General features: G+C 38.7%; 2 protein-coding genes across 7 annotated transcripts in view; both read left to right on the forward strand.

The window, feature by feature from the left end:
• Window positions 1–5,070, forward strand: part of LOC121859606 — a 57,676-nt gene extending 52,606 nt beyond the window's left edge. Inside the window, exon 14 of the mRNA XM_042356544.1 lies at window positions 2,849–5,070. Coding sequence (XP_042212478.1) covers window positions 2,849–4,204 — 1,356 coding nt within the window. The 3' untranslated portion in view covers window positions 4,205–5,070. The remainder of the gene's footprint in view (window positions 1–2,848) is intronic.
• Window positions 5,071–12,634: 7,564 nt separating this feature from the next.
• The window catches only part of LOC121859525 (ATP-binding cassette sub-family C member 4-like), a 112,076-nt gene continuing 108,980 nt past the window's right edge, over window positions 12,635–15,730 (forward strand). For all 6 annotated transcript variants that reach the window (XM_042356395.1, XM_042356392.1, XM_042356391.1 and 3 more), the window contains exon 1: window positions 12,635–12,801. In XM_042356395.1, the coding sequence (XP_042212329.1) occupies window positions 12,728–12,801 (74 nt within the window). In that variant the 5' untranslated portion in view covers window positions 12,635–12,727. The remainder of the gene's footprint in view (window positions 12,802–15,730) is intronic.

Consider the following 15,730-nt stretch of genomic DNA (forward strand, 5'->3'; position numbering starts at 1 on the left):
ATTTTTCTGGGTACTGGGGAAAGTTTTCTGAGAGTCTAAATTACACATCTTGTACGGACAAACAGAGAGCTGTATTTATTTATGCAAACACCGCTGTACATGTACAGTACATTGTAAATAAATAAAATATATTACTGTATACACTATACTGTATTCACCAGCAGCTGCTGTCATCTTGAGCTTAAGATGCAGGCAGGCTAAATGGTGATATGATGGGATTGTACAGTCTGCCACAAGAATAAGTATACAATACACCTACGGTTCGTGTTTGAGGCAAAATATCTGGTAACACTGTCCTGAACAGAACAGACAAAATTACAAAATGACCTGTAATTTATGTCTTATTCCTACATATATGTTATAAATACATTTGTTGTGAATGTTTTACGAGTGACTTGTGTTTATATTACAAGTAATATATTGTATCCAATGGTAGTAAACTTGTTGCCGAATGGGGTTGCAATTATCATACAGCTCCCTCCTCCTCCCCCACTTTTTCTCGTACCCTACTTTTTTTACTGATGTTTGGATTAGTAAAGGAAGAAAGAGGAGTAAATAGAAGAATAAAGAAGGGGAAACAGAAAATAGTTAGAGATAACAGGTGGGGTGGAGCCGAGTTTCATCATGCGTCTGGATGCACAGTTTCAACGTTACCAGACCATTTTTGGACCTTACAGCTACAGTGTGTATACTTATTCCTGTGGCCGATTGTACCTGCACTGTATATATACCTTTACACACTATCCTACAGTAGGCATACTGTACACTTTCCACTCTGCTATGTATAGCATCTTAAAAAAAAAAATCTCTCCAAACTCTGTGTGAAATATTATGAGACCACAGATGATAGATAATGGAACAGGCATATACTTTGGTATATAGATTAACATAATTAATGCAATGTGTATTTATTTCAGCATAATTAATGTGATAATTTGGTTACCAAATGTAGTAGGATCAGTATGCCACAAAGTCACGCATACCAACCCTCCCGGGACATCACGAGTTGCGTGTAGCATTTGGGAAGTCATCGGACCCATACTAACCCTACTACATTTGGTAACCAAACATTATAGGGGTATTAAATATGCCGAAATAAATTCACATTGCATTACTTTTGTTAAACTATACAGTATACCAAAATTAATGCTTGCCCCAAATATCTATCATCTGTGGTCTCATAATGTTTCACACAGTGTGAACAGATACTTTTTTGAGATACTGTACAATGGCAGCAGAATATGAACTAAACACAAGAGCCTACAGCCTAAGTTACCCAAGCAGTTACCGCACCCATGCACCTGGCACGTGGGAATGTGTTGGAGCATGATGCAATCTCTCGGAACTGACAAAAAAAATTCTCATGTCCTGAATGGAGAAAGTTTTCCCAGAAGGCTCAAAATTCGTTACTGCTGTTTGAGAATTCTGGGGACCGGAGATTTGGGATAACTGGGAGATTACTATTTACATCCAGTAAGCTATCTCCTTCTATATTGTAGAGAAGTTCATGTATTATATATTTTATTCATTACATGTATTTATAAACATTAATGATTTTCTTTATACTGTACGTATATGGGCAGCTCTTGGTTTACGTGCGTTTGTTTCATGCCATTTTTAGAGTAATTCAACGCTCCATTTACACCTTCTTTTTTTTTTTTTCAATTTGTGGGTTTATGTTTGGAATAACATGACCATCGACAAACATTATCATTGGGCTGGCAACGCGGTGGTGTAGCATTGTCTGTGCCGTACGAGAAGCATGTGTGTGCCTTGCAGTCCTCAGTGCATGGCTACAGTCAATAGTCACTGAGTACTACAGTAGTTTGTGCTGCAGTAGTACTGTATTCTGTACAGTATATTGTATGCATTTTGCCCCTTGCATCATGCCAACAAAGGTCACCACCACTGAGATTAAGATAGATGTGTATGAATGTTATGAGAGAGAGAGGAACAAACAGCTGATATAAAGTGTACCCTTGGGCTTAGTGAAGCTACTTTATGGACTCTTCATGATAGTGCAGAGAAGATCAAGGAGAGTGCCAAGAGTGGAACATTAATCAGTGCATCTATGACCTTGTACAATATTTACGTTGTTTGATGTAGTACATGTTTTTTATTTACAGGATTACTGTATTTTCAAAAATTTAATTATCACATAAATCGAGAGGTGCCTGTAATTTCCATTATTAACCATTCAGTCATTCTACAAGTACCCCCACACCTTTTCTATCCCATAGAAATTCCTCATCTTCATATATCCTATACTGTACTGTACATAAAAATTTTCTGAGGAAGATGTTAAAATAAGGGTGAAATTGTTAATAAGAAAAGAAAAGTAAACCCACATACAATACTGCAGGTATGAGTGTCACAGTTCATTATTTCATGAAAACTTTAGGATAACATATTTGTATTGTGGCAAGATGTTAGAATCATCATTGTCTCGCAGGCTGGTGAGGCCACTGTGGCCACTTCTATCATTACCTGGTCTGTAGATAGAGAGCAGTGCATTAGCTAGTAACTTGCTCATGGGGATGACATGTGATTGCTTCAGCTACATTTATTTAAATTTCTTGACAAGTTTAAGTGCCACACATTTGCAGATTTCATGATTTTGAAATACTACCGGTAATCTGTTTTTCTCATATTCTTAAGGTCCATAAATAAAGCAGATGGCTAGATTACTGCAATTATCTGGATACATTGCAGTGATATGGTGGGGCTTAATATGTGTTCTTAGTTGAGAAAATGCTTTTGTCATAGTTTCACGGTCAGTACTAATTAACAAAAGCTTTCATGTTTATAAAGGTTACTGAACCAACTGTAAACTTTTCCTCTTTGGCAGGAGTTGATCATCCAGCCTGTGAAGTATGCACTGGATCATTATCGACGACTGAATGAAGCATCAAAAAAGGCTTCTGAAGAGATGGAGATTGTTCAGGCGGCAGAAGAAGAACAACAACCAGAGAGACCGAGCAGCCAGATATCTCAAGACAATGGTAAACGAACCGTACAGAAGACAGAGAGCTCTTATAGCTTGGGAAGCCGAGCATCGTCACGAGCTTCATTTTATCGTTCCAATACAGTTGAATGTGGAGATATTGAAATAGATGATGATGATATGACAGAGACTGAAGTTGATGTGAGTGAAAGAACATCCAAATTCAAGATTTCTACTGATGTACACAAGTCACCTTCAAGGAGGAATAGTTCTGAGCGTCGCAGTAGTGTGGGTGGAAGGTCAAGTTGCGAGAGGACTATCTCACCCAAATCCCTTGAAGATCGTCTCCTTCCTCATGCAGAGGCCAGGGTTGAACCAGAAGATATTGATGAATCTCTACCCGAGAAGTATGAAAAGGAATCCTCTCTGTTTTCTCGTCTTAAAATGTTTTCTCTCTCCTCAGGTGATAGGGATAAAAATGTCAATGGCTCAACTCCTTTTGGGAAAGGGAGCACAAGACATAAACAAGGGGGTCTTCAGGGCGTGCTCAAACGAACTAGAAGTAAATCGGAACCAGTCAAAGATCGACCTCACAGAACGTTTCATATAACTAGGCCTAGAATTAGTTTTGGGATAAATACCCAAAAGCCACAAAGTGAAGAAAATATGTTGAGTGGCCATGAGAAAGAGATTCCGAAAGAAAAATGTAAAGAGTTTGCTTATGATGAAATTCATTCTGCTGGTGAAATCAAAACATCTACCTCCTTTGAGCTTTTAGAACCAAAGAAAAAACAGTGTGTGTTATCAGATGCTCAACCTTCACCAACACTCTCAGAAAAGTGTACAATATCCTCAAACTCAATTCTTAGGAATAAAGGGTTTAGCCTTTCTCTGGATGTGCTTCCCCGAAAAAATGGTCGTTCTCGTAGGTCTGGTGGTACTGAAACAAATACACCTGGGGATACTCCAGGTGGTTCAGAAGATGACCTTCTAGTAGAGACCAAAACACCACAGGTAGATGGAGCTACTAGACACAATCAACCTCATTCAATGCTCAACCAAACCAAAGGCTTCAGACCAACTGATAAGTTGCCTCTTGTTTACCATGATTCCCCAAAGAACTTGAAGAAAAAGCCAGAGTCTGCCAGATCTTTATTATTACTGAAGTCATTCTCATTTAGAAAGAAATCTCCAACTAAAGATGATGGGATAAAGCACAAAGATGGTGACTCCCATAGCCCTACTGTGGAGAAATTATGACATGCGGGAATATGTTCATGCATTTGAACAGTTTTAAGGAATGCACTTGGAGCCACTGTGAACATGTAACCAGAACATATCAAGTTGTGTAATAGCTGAGTGAGTCTTCCACAGTGGAATGTTGTGTAGCATTGGTACCCTATTCTGAAGCTTTAGGTAAAGACAAAAGCAGTTAGGTCAGAAATGATTGGTTTCAGTGGTTTCTACAAGCCTATAGTGCAGATTTTTATTTATACTATTCCCATGGTGGTAGAGGAAACAGAAACAGCTGAAAGCCAATGAGACCTCAGGAACAATGACTGTATTCAGAAAACGCATTCAAGACTCATGAATTCACTATTGGTAGTTGTTAGTTAGTACTTATTGGATGTACCTGTCGAATTTGTCTTCTGAGTACAGTCTGAAGCCTTTCTTGTTCTACAGTATATAAGTAGTTATGCTCCCAGGATTGATCATCCAATTTGTAAACCTTTGGCAAGTGTTCTGGTATCCTATGGGATATAGTTTTACTTTTATACACATTGGATTCTATTTTCCCTACATATCAATTACCTCAAAGAAATAGGCCCCATACTGGTATCCTGGAGATGCCTATGGCTGTGGTGGGCACTTGGGCACCCAGCGGTACAACTTGACTGTCTCACTGGAAGGTCACCCAGAGGTACAACATGACTATCTCACTGGAGGGTCATCCAGAGGTACAACTTGACTGTCTCACTGGAGGGTCATCCAGAGGTACAACTTGACTGTCTCACTGGGGATTGTGTGCCATAACAAGTAGGTATGATAAATGCCATGTAATGTTTGTGCCAAAAGTTTCATAACTACCTATTAAATATCAGTATTTTTCCAAACTTTGGATACCTGTGTGTATATATATATATATATATATATATATATATATATATATATATATATATATATATATACATACTAACAGAGATATAATTAAATCTGAGTAAGATATTTATAAGTCGTTCTTACAAGTCTACGAATTAGAAAATGTATGTTAGAATGTGTAGGATGTTAAACAAGTATGTGTTTTTATTCATACTGAAAACTAAAGATCCATATTTTTATTAAAAGTTTACCGTGTATATGATCCAGATGTAGTCATGTTTTCCAATTTCTTGATATTTTATTTTCTGTACCAAAGATGAATGAAGGCTAACTTTCTTGTCTCATGTTGGAAATGGAAGCCACAGGATTTTAGCGTACAAGTGTTAGATATTTTGCTCTAGCGGAAGACAGAGAGGTGTTGTTTGTGTACCATGATGATGTAGAAGCTACTGAACTTGTGTGTTTTGACCAGTCATGTTACAAAACTACTGTATGTGGATAAGTGGAAAATCCGTCATTAAAGCTACCCTGTTGTTCACTGTTGCCTCATCATTGCTGTGCTAACATGCATCCATTCAATGTGCCTGGAATCTGTGTAAGTCATTCTACTAAGGATATAGGATGAATTTTGTTTCAATTCTGGATTGCATTCAGTGATCAGTACTGTAAAGCAGTAATGGTGTAGGAAAAAGTTGTGCACTGTTTTACCATTTAAGATTGAGAATGTTTCCAGTTTGTGTCAAGAGTGTAATCTGTTACTTGTAGTTGCTGGTGAGACAGACAATAGCTGTGCTGTCACTTTGCTGGTCTCCCCTTATCCTGAAAGAAAGTGATGACTGTCTTTGTTTAAACTCCATCTCTTGTTTTATAATAAAAAGTTGTCAATATGTACAAAGTGTGTTTTATAGAGTTAGACTATTCAAATAAATTGTTTTATAGGTTTGTATGACAAAAAGGAAACCAGTTTCCTTGATGTTTAAATGTTTAGTGACATTATCAGTGTTATGTGAAGAAATTAATGAAAAATATTCCGTAACTGTTTCTGTGTTGGACATTATTAGCATATTAAGTGAATGAGATGAGTGTGTGCTTAGTTAGAGATTTCTAAATGTTATGAAAATGAAGAATAGGTGTTGTGAACAATGCTTGATAGAATACAGGATTCAAGTTACCATGGATCACTGTAGACATGTAGTGTGTGTCCTGTGGTACCCCATCATAAAACACAAAATATACTGAGCCCTTGGAAAATACTTAAGTGCTAACTAAGGCCCATACAAGCTCATTATGATTACTGGTACATTAGTAGTTACATTACCAAGGCTGAGTGCCTTTTATAGAGGTAAACATATTAATTTTTCACTACAGGTATTTGAAAAATTATGGTAATTGTTATTAAGAATTTAATTAACAGAGAAAGTCGTTATTTTATGATGTTAGCTCGAAAATTATGACAGTTTTGTCAATATTAAGTGATGGCTGGTATGGTCTTAGTTAGTGCTGTCTTAGCAAGAAGTTAAGCCTCCATATTCCTTTATGACCAAATGTACCCTTACATAATGTACAGATGTGTAAAAAAATATATAATTTATGTTTTCTTATTCCTTATGTTTTAAACCTGATGGACACAACTTTTACTGATATGAAAGTTGGTTCTATAGGCCTGAGGACCTAACAGTGGCAATGTGCATATATGATATAAAACACCAAGCAGTTCACAAGGAAGCAGTGCGGCAGCACTGCACTCAACTGACTTCATGAACAGTATCTAACTGGATGGACGAGCTGTGGACACATTAGACAGGAGATGAACATAGTATCCATTCAGTCACTCACCCCATGTTACCTAGAAACTTAACAAGGTAAAATCAAACTTTTTAGCCATTATTGTGTTGCAAAAAGTGATGTAGAATCATGTCTCTTACTTTTACTTTTATCCTTTTTGCCACTGATTGGCTCATTAGCCGCTTGAGCAGTTGGTCATGTCTCTGTTACGCACTGTTGGCAAGTATTGGGCATGTACTTACTCCTGAATGTATCTGAACCTGCTCCAGTGTTGGTCAAATCTGGCCTTGAAAAAGCTCTCTCTCGGCGCCGTTACAACACTCTCTGGTAGATTGTTCCTAGAGTTCACAACTCTCACTCTGAAAAAGTTTGCCCTCGCAGTTTACTGGACTTGTGGCTTCTTCAACCTTAGGCTGTGACCCCTTGTGGGGCGAGCGTCCGCCAGCTCCAGGTAAGGGCACTCGACTGAGTAATGCCCTTTGAGATGTTTATACACCTCAATTAGGTGTCCCCCCTGCCCCCTTGCCTGTCTGAAGTATAGGATAGGCAATTGTCGGCACTCTAATCTCTCTGGGTAGCTGAAGTGCAGGCACCAGTCTGGTGGCCCTCCTTTGGACATTTTCAATCAACTGACAGCCCCTTGCATATGTTGGGGACCAGTGGGGTGACAGTACTCCAGACAGGGAAGCTCCTCGCTCTTGAAGATTGTTATGAGGGACGAACCGTTTAGATATCTGAACGACCTTCTTAAAAGACCTAATAGTTTAGTTGCCTGATTTACCTTCTTCTCACAATGGCCTGAGAACTTCAGCTCATTGTCAACACACACCCAGGTTCTTTTCACATTCAGTCTCCATTAATGCAGTTTTTACATCCCGATGGGACATGTGTTACGCCTCCTTACCATTGGTGCTTCCCAGGTGCATCCGCTTCCACTTCGTGACGTTGTATCTTGGCAGCCATTTTTGTGACCATTCTTGAAGCTCACAAAGATCTTTCTGCAGCTCTTCACAGTCTACTTGGTTCTTAATTCCCTAAATAACTTGGCATCATCCGCAAACATTTATATGGAGGAGTGTACAGCTTCTGGCCTGTCATTTATGAAGCAAACAACAGCATGTCCAATACACTGCCCTGTAGTACCCTGTTTGTCATGGATACACCTGACGATTTCGTGCCATTAATCACCACACACTGCTTGCGATCATGGAGAAAGTCTCCGATCCACGCTAAGACACTTTCCCGAATCCCGTACCCTTCCAGTTTAATTTTCAGCCTTTCATGGGGTACATTGTTAAAAGCCTTGGCAAAATCTAGGTTTATTTTGATGATATTGCCACCCTGTTCCAGAAATTGGCCCAAATTGTGTTAAACAGGTGCATCTCGGCATAAAACCGTGTTGTTTTATAGGTTATGTTCCATCATGGCATCTCTTAAAATGCTCTCTAAGTACTTTACATACTATGCTGGTCAGGCTCACCGGTCTATAATTATTCGTGGAGTGATGATCGCCCTTCTTGAAGATAGGACTTGCATAAGCCATTTTCCAATCACGGGACCTTTTGTGCACTCCAGGCATTTACAGAACAGGATCTTCTGGGGCTCAGCAAGCTTGTTGCACAACTCTCTTAGCACTGGGATGCATCATGTCAGGACCGGGACTCTTATGAACCTTTGGCTTTGATAATTTATTTCTTATGACCTCATCTGAGAACACAATGTGGAGTCAGTTCTGTGTCAAACCGTCTGTCCTCAAACGCAGGAAGAGTGTACACCTCCACTCTTGTGAACACCGAGGAAAAGAAGCTGTTCAACGCCTCTGCCTAGTCCTGGTCAGAATCTGCGTAACTACCATCTTCAAGCCTCAGGTGATACTCCTCGCATTTTTAATTTTGGCTTTGCGTAGCGGTAAAATGCCTATGGGTTTGACTTGACTTCGCTTGCAATCTGCCTCTGAAACTTCTTTTCAGCCCTCAAGAAAATATGAAAAGAACATTAAGGCGGGGTAGAATGTGTTCAGCAAAACTTCTCCATAGTCCTGAATAAGTGTATCCTTCCACAATATTATCCAGACACATAGTAGAAACTAAACTACAGTAGGATCTTAGAGTAAGCAGGGGTTATGTATTCTGGGATCCCTGTATAAATGCGAATTCAGGTATACAAGTATTCGAGTCCCTCTGTAAATATGTTACAAGGAATTTGTGTACTCTGTGACTTCATGAAATCCCTATAACTTTTAGTAAGTTATATGTAATTACCTTACTTAACCTAACAGTAATTACATATAACTTTTTAAAAGTTTTAGGGATTTCATGAAATCACCGATTACACAAATTACCTGTAACATATATACGTATATTTACGCAAGTTTCTATTTTTCTAACGACACGTTACTATTTTTTCTAAAGGACTGATAGTTGCTGCAATGAGTACTGTGAGCACTAAAATATTTGGTAAAACTGAATTATTTCTTCAAGAGATTATAGTCTACAACAATATCTGATCATTCTTATTCTTGAGACTTTATATTTATAACGTATATATTTCAACACAAACCATAGCCGTAGCATACCTGTTGCCTGTGATCAACAGGAACCAGTATAGAGGACCAGCAGCCTCATAATTTGTCTCAGTTAATAATTACGAATAAATATTATGAGTGATATCAAGCTCTATGGGAATGCTCCCTATTACTTCTCTTTACCTCACAAATAAATAAAATATTTCTTTCTTACATTAAACTTAACATTTCGAAGTTGGAGAAGAAATTATTCAATTTTTAATTATTTTTTTATGCAGAAGCAATATTATAATTTTTTTTCCATGAAATGGCAGTGTGGTGTCTCAAGCTATGATTGTCAACTTTTGGCTGTTATTTACTTAAGATTATATAGGTGGTGTTGTTTGTAGTGGATTCCTCCCCTACCACCACCGTGTTGCTGACCAGCCTACCCCCGTGTTGCTGACCAGCCTACCCCCGTGTTGCTGACCAGCCTACCCCCGTGAATTCCCCAGCAAGGTCGGTAACCAGCGCTTCCAAACAAAGCGGAGGTCAACCATCAAGCCACGCCTACCTCCGCTATATAAGACCTCACCTCGTGGTGACCTCCTTCTTTCTACCTACAGCCACCAGCAAGCAACGCCTCCTCCTCCGCTCCTGCCTGGTGGCCCTCGCTCCCGCCGGCGACTATGCCGCCCTACAAGCTCCTCTGAGCACCCTCACCAACCAGCTCCCTCTACATCACGCTTGGACTCACGCTGCCACCCCCCCAGCACCAAGCTGCATTGTACATCCAATACAATATGTATACAGAGAGCACATTGTGAGTTTCCTTTCTCCATCCCATCCTGAGTGTGAACCAATATCTCATAACCCCATAGTGTCTTGGCCTGAGCCCTCAGTGTTACAATGTGTAATGTGAAGCATTGTTCTTGAAGTTAATGAGCAACATCTTCTTGATATGGGCTCTGACGACTTGACTGGGGCAGGAAATTTTCTCAGATCAAGGACACAGAAATAATGAAAGCGGTTAAAGTGCTTCATGCGTTAAGCTAGCCTCTAGTGATGTGAAAACTGAAAGTTAAGGCGGTATTTCTGAACCAACATTGACTATAGTTAATCAAATGTTCATATAGCGTGCCTAAATTTTTTAGCGTGAGACCCTCACTGCTACAGCTCTACCTCTTCGCATATTTCAAGAGGCCCTCAACCATAACTTTGTCTCAGCTCACATTAGGCCTGGCAAGGCCACAGCCAATACGGTGTCACTTCCTATCCAGGACGTGCTGCAGAGAGTCACTCTTTTTTGCTTACACTGCACCAGATAATTTGCAAGTAATTCTGATGCCATACCTTTATTTTGGTAGTGTTAAATATAATTATCGTGTCCGCTAAAGTTGTAATTTACCGCGTGTCTTCTACTAAATTTGCCACCCACTGGGCACAATTAATAAAAAATAAGATATTTAGTACAATGCAGCTTATGATAATTTTATATCATTCGTTATAAACACCCATCCATTTCTGAGTAATTTATCCGACTTCATTTAATGGGGAATAACGATAACTCTATTAACAATAATAATAATAACAACAAAAACAACTACCACCAACAACAACAACAACAACAATCATAGGGGTACGAGCCAGGGGGTCTGGGCAAGTGAAATATTTGTATGGGGGGCACAGCAAAAATTTTTGGGGCAAGCCTAAAGAAAAAATATGGTTCCAATTCGCCCCACTTCACATAAAACGTTAATTTCGTTAATTTGCGGCTATTCATATCAGCGCTAATTAATATATGTTCCCCGGCTGTTCACCAGTGAATCTTTTCCATTAAAAAAAATCGCGGGTTACCCTACTGGTTTTCTTTCACGAAATTCAGTTATCTGTTCATGATATTCGTGATAATTATGTCTAAAGGGGCTGTAGCCAGTAGCTTCAGTATTTGCCAGAGCATAATATAATATAGCTATGTGGCAATAGCTTACGTATAATAGGCTGAAAGTTTTTGGTCAGAGTCCATGTTTTGGGGCAAAGACAAAAAGTCTATGAAAATAATTATAATTTAATTTCAGGTAATTAAATATAATGAAAATAATTATAATTGAATTTCAGGTTATTAAATATAATAGTTGCATTGCTCTTGCAAAAGATGATGCAACGTTCAGCTCATAAATTTAACATCACGTTCCTCTAGTAATTTATAATTGTATTTTGTACTTGACTTCCAGTAGTATACCCTCTTCACCACTGATCCCGCTCATTAGTCGCTTGGGCGATGAATGCTGTAAGCTCTAAACTCATTTACGAGCTTAAAAACCTTAGTTAATGAAGCGTAAAAATACAATGTAACAACATATAGTTATCGGTAGATAATCCAAGATGATGCAATGGAAGGAACTACACATAATAGGGGAGGGTGTCAAGAGGTTGCGTCACCATCACCAGGGAAAGGAGAGTGAAGGTTAGAGGGGTAGACAGACCATTGTGATCCCGTTCTTGTCCTTACTGGTAATTTATACAGTGCATAAGCACTATTCGGAGGGTTCATCGTGAGTGTCCATCGTGTAGCCTCGTTATGTCATCAGGTTACATCAGTACAATATATAAAGTATGTCTGTGAATACATAAATAAAAAACAAGGCAAGGACAAGTATTAACAAGCAAACTCAACCTTAAAAACACTTTTTTCATTCGTTCATTACAACAATTACAAAACAAAGTTTTTATTGATATTCGTAATATGCACCCATGTTTTACAGCTCCACATGTCAACCCAAGGTCATCAACCCATTTATTTCATATACCGTAATTGTACTGTATTTCAGTTTACACCGGAAGTAATAAAAATAAATAAATAAATATATATATATATATATATATATATATATATATATATATATATATATATATATATATATATATATATATTATATATGTGTGTGTGTGTGTGTGTGTATAAAGAGTGACTAAAATAGCTCTAAATATAATAAAGAATATATAACAAATACAATGGTAAGAAAGACTAACAAAGAGAAAACCCGTTTCGTAACTTCAGCCGCTGAGTAAACAAAACTATTTTTCCTATGTTTAGTGTCACTGGTTGGTGACTGGGAATTTTTTTCATCATGAAAGTGTACATTGATATGTTACTATTATTTTTAAATAATTTTACAGGAAAAATGTGAGATGAAAAATAAAATAAAATATACGTAACTAACGTCAAGGTATATGCTGTACGATAACCTTTCCGCATCTTGGAAACAGCTGGTTGTTAAACAGCTGATCGGAGACACTCGCCGCAACACGCTCAGTACGCATGTGCGGCTCTCAAAGGCGGCTGGTGACAGACTGTACATGCCGAGCGTGAGTGAAGATCAAGAGACACAACTATGGACCAGACACGAAAACCACGACCGCCGAATCCTCGAGATGCGGCGGGACTCCTCAGCAAGATGGTGTTCTGGTAAGTGAAATTAAAGGACATTTCAGAAACTCCCGAGGTTAATCGATCATGTTCGAGTAAGAGCCATGATGTCCCAGGTCAGGTTGAACGTGGGTGGGTCTGATGCATAACTGAACTAACAGTTATTGCCAGAAATTTGTCTTGTGCTTGAGGTCTTATGTTACTGCATTGTTACATATTGACATGGAACTACCATCAGACACATTACAGAATCCTTGTCATGTTGGTGTTCGTGGTGTTGTTTGCTGTTAAGTGTAAGCTTTCTATACAGCTTTTTGTATGTTGACTTGAGGCTTTCCCTGGGTAATAGTACATTGTATGATTAATTTTGATGACTATTGAATAACGGTAACTCAGTTTGCCCAAAGACGGCAGCCTGTTAATTTGTATTTTGGCGAGTTATGGAGCCGAATGCTGTAATCGTGTTATAAGTGGGCGAACTTCTGTAATGGTCAAGGTAAAACTGAAGTTAGTTGTTACGGATTAACATAAAACGCGATGATTATCGAGTGTTTTTGTAGAAGGTATGTGGTCTGTTGTGATAGACTTTTCCCTCATTAATATTTGTGGACAACATATTTAACTGCTTCTAGGTTTTGGCTTATTGTTACAAGCGATCATATAATCCTGAGAGAGTACGAGGTAAGTGAGCTATAATGATGAAACACAAGGCAGTGAATCTTAAATAATCTAATAAGTAATTAGGCTTGGCTGGTTCTTCGGATACCCCCCCATAAATAATTTACCCCGGAAGCTGAGGATTCTAAGATTCGCATAACATTACAGCAAAGGTTGGCTACTGGAATCCGTTTTGTAAATATCCTGTTGTGTAAAGATGAAACATTTTTATGTCTCTTTGAACTAATGGGAATGTCAGACTGATGAAGGTTGAGGAAATATTATTTTCGATGTTATAGAGAGTGCTGTAGCTGTTATAGTTGTCGTTTGCAGGTCATGACTGTTGAAGAATGTCATGGCATCCTTTTTTTTAGTGTTTAAGGAGGTGTGGGCTCTGAACAGTTTATTTAGGCTGCTGTAGGCGCTGAAGCTGGTGTCTTCGAGCGAGATTAAAGGTGTTTTCGATGCACGGATTAGCTAACGTTAGCAATTTTGTATGCCCAGACGCTGCTTTTGAATTGTGCGCATGACACATTCAGAGGGAAAAGCTGACACCTCGATCAGGCGTTAGCCTTGTGCAGCGGTCCAATTAGCTAACAACCAATCGGCGATTTCTCCCACTGAAAATACGCGGATTATGGCCACTTATGGAGAATATCTTGATTATATTGAAGAGTTGGGGGGCATGTAAGGCAATAAAAATCTGTGATGTAATCATAAAAATAATTCTATACACGGTAGTATATCGGATAGGATCTAAAACAAAGCGTATGGCGTGAAATTTTTCAAAAGAATTGCACCTAGTTGAAACTAGTTTTGGCTTCTCGCCGTCTGGTTTCATTAGCCATTGGTGACTAGTGTAACGATATTAATAATTACTCAAATATGATTAAAACTTTAATATCGTTCTCACAAGATACTTTAAATAAGAATGAATATTTTTTTACAGTTCTGCAAGTGCAAAAATTAAGACCGCGAACCGAAATTCGTCGTATTGCATGCGTGTAAATTATATGCGAACACCTGTAAGCCGCGAGATGAGAGAACTTAGTGGAGCCTTTCCTGTATAAAAAATGAATCCAGCCATGGTTATTATTGACTTTTTTACCTTTGTCTTGCTTTCCATAATTTTCTATATTTTCTAAACTATTTCTTTCCGTATTGTGTCCAAATAACAGTTCTAATTTTATTGTTTTCTGAAGACTGTTGTACAACAGTTATTTCCAAGACGCGATACAAATGTCGTATTTTTTAATGACAGTTCCCGGGAAAGCTAACGAGTTAGCCATTCCGTGCATCTTAAAACGCCCCAAGTTTATGGTATGGCTGCCACAGGAAACCACTGTACAATAATTATTTTATTTCGGGAACGCATCGAAAATATTAATAAAATGTAGAAATAACGTTCCCCGATTTTTACTTTTGTTTATTTAATAACTTGTTTTATAAACTAGTTATTAGTTGCAGTTTTAGATGCTGGCAAGCGAAGATCAATGTCAGCCTCGTGACAGGGCGGAGAAAGTGTCGGTAGACAGGAGCTCTTGGCCTGCGGGATGTAGGTTATTTCTGTATACTCTGACTGTGATGAGGTAATAACAGTACATTATCGCTGTGGAGAGTCAGCGGCTACACCACCTCCCAACCTGAGGTATTGTTCATTTTAATTGTTGGTGGCTAGTGTATGTACTGCCCCAAAATACCTAGGTTAATGAATCGCAGTAATGCATTTTAACATAAACACCATCTCACCCACCCATTTCCTTCTGCACAGAATTCCACTACATTTTTTATATCTTATCTATTTAGTGTTGTGAGGTAGGGTTTCATCACACATCCGGAGGCAACACTGACATTCATGGCGTAAATCACTGGGCTAACGTGACGCTCTAGCCTTCATGGATTCCTCGTAAGTGACAATGTAGAATGAAACCAACTCTGACTTGACATGAAAACCCCGAATATAACCGGAACTAGCATCCGTATAAACAAGTGTTAGAATATGCTTTTTCCTCTTTGCCACTGATCGGCTTGTTAAGGTGCTTGGGCGGTCGGTTACGTCTGGGCATGTACTGGCGCCAGTATATATCTGTACCTGCGCCATTGTTGGTATAGTTTGGTGAACCGTGAATGAGTTCACTCGGTGTCGTCACAACGTTCTGTGGCAGATTGTTCCAAGAGTTCACAACCCTCACTCCGAAATAGATAATCTGTTCTATGGTTTCCTATCAGGAGTGGAGTTTTAATCCAATTGTTATGCTAATTTTGGACGTTTTGTCTTCAATCAAAGTTAGGTGCATTCTACATTTTCATT

Source organism: Homarus americanus, unplaced genomic scaffold (genome assembly GCF_018991925.1).
Source record: "Homarus americanus isolate GMGI-L3 unplaced genomic scaffold, GMGI_Hamer_2.0 scaffold7626, whole genome shotgun sequence".
Classification (NCBI taxonomy): Eukaryota; Metazoa; Arthropoda; class Malacostraca; order Decapoda; family Nephropidae; genus Homarus; species Homarus americanus.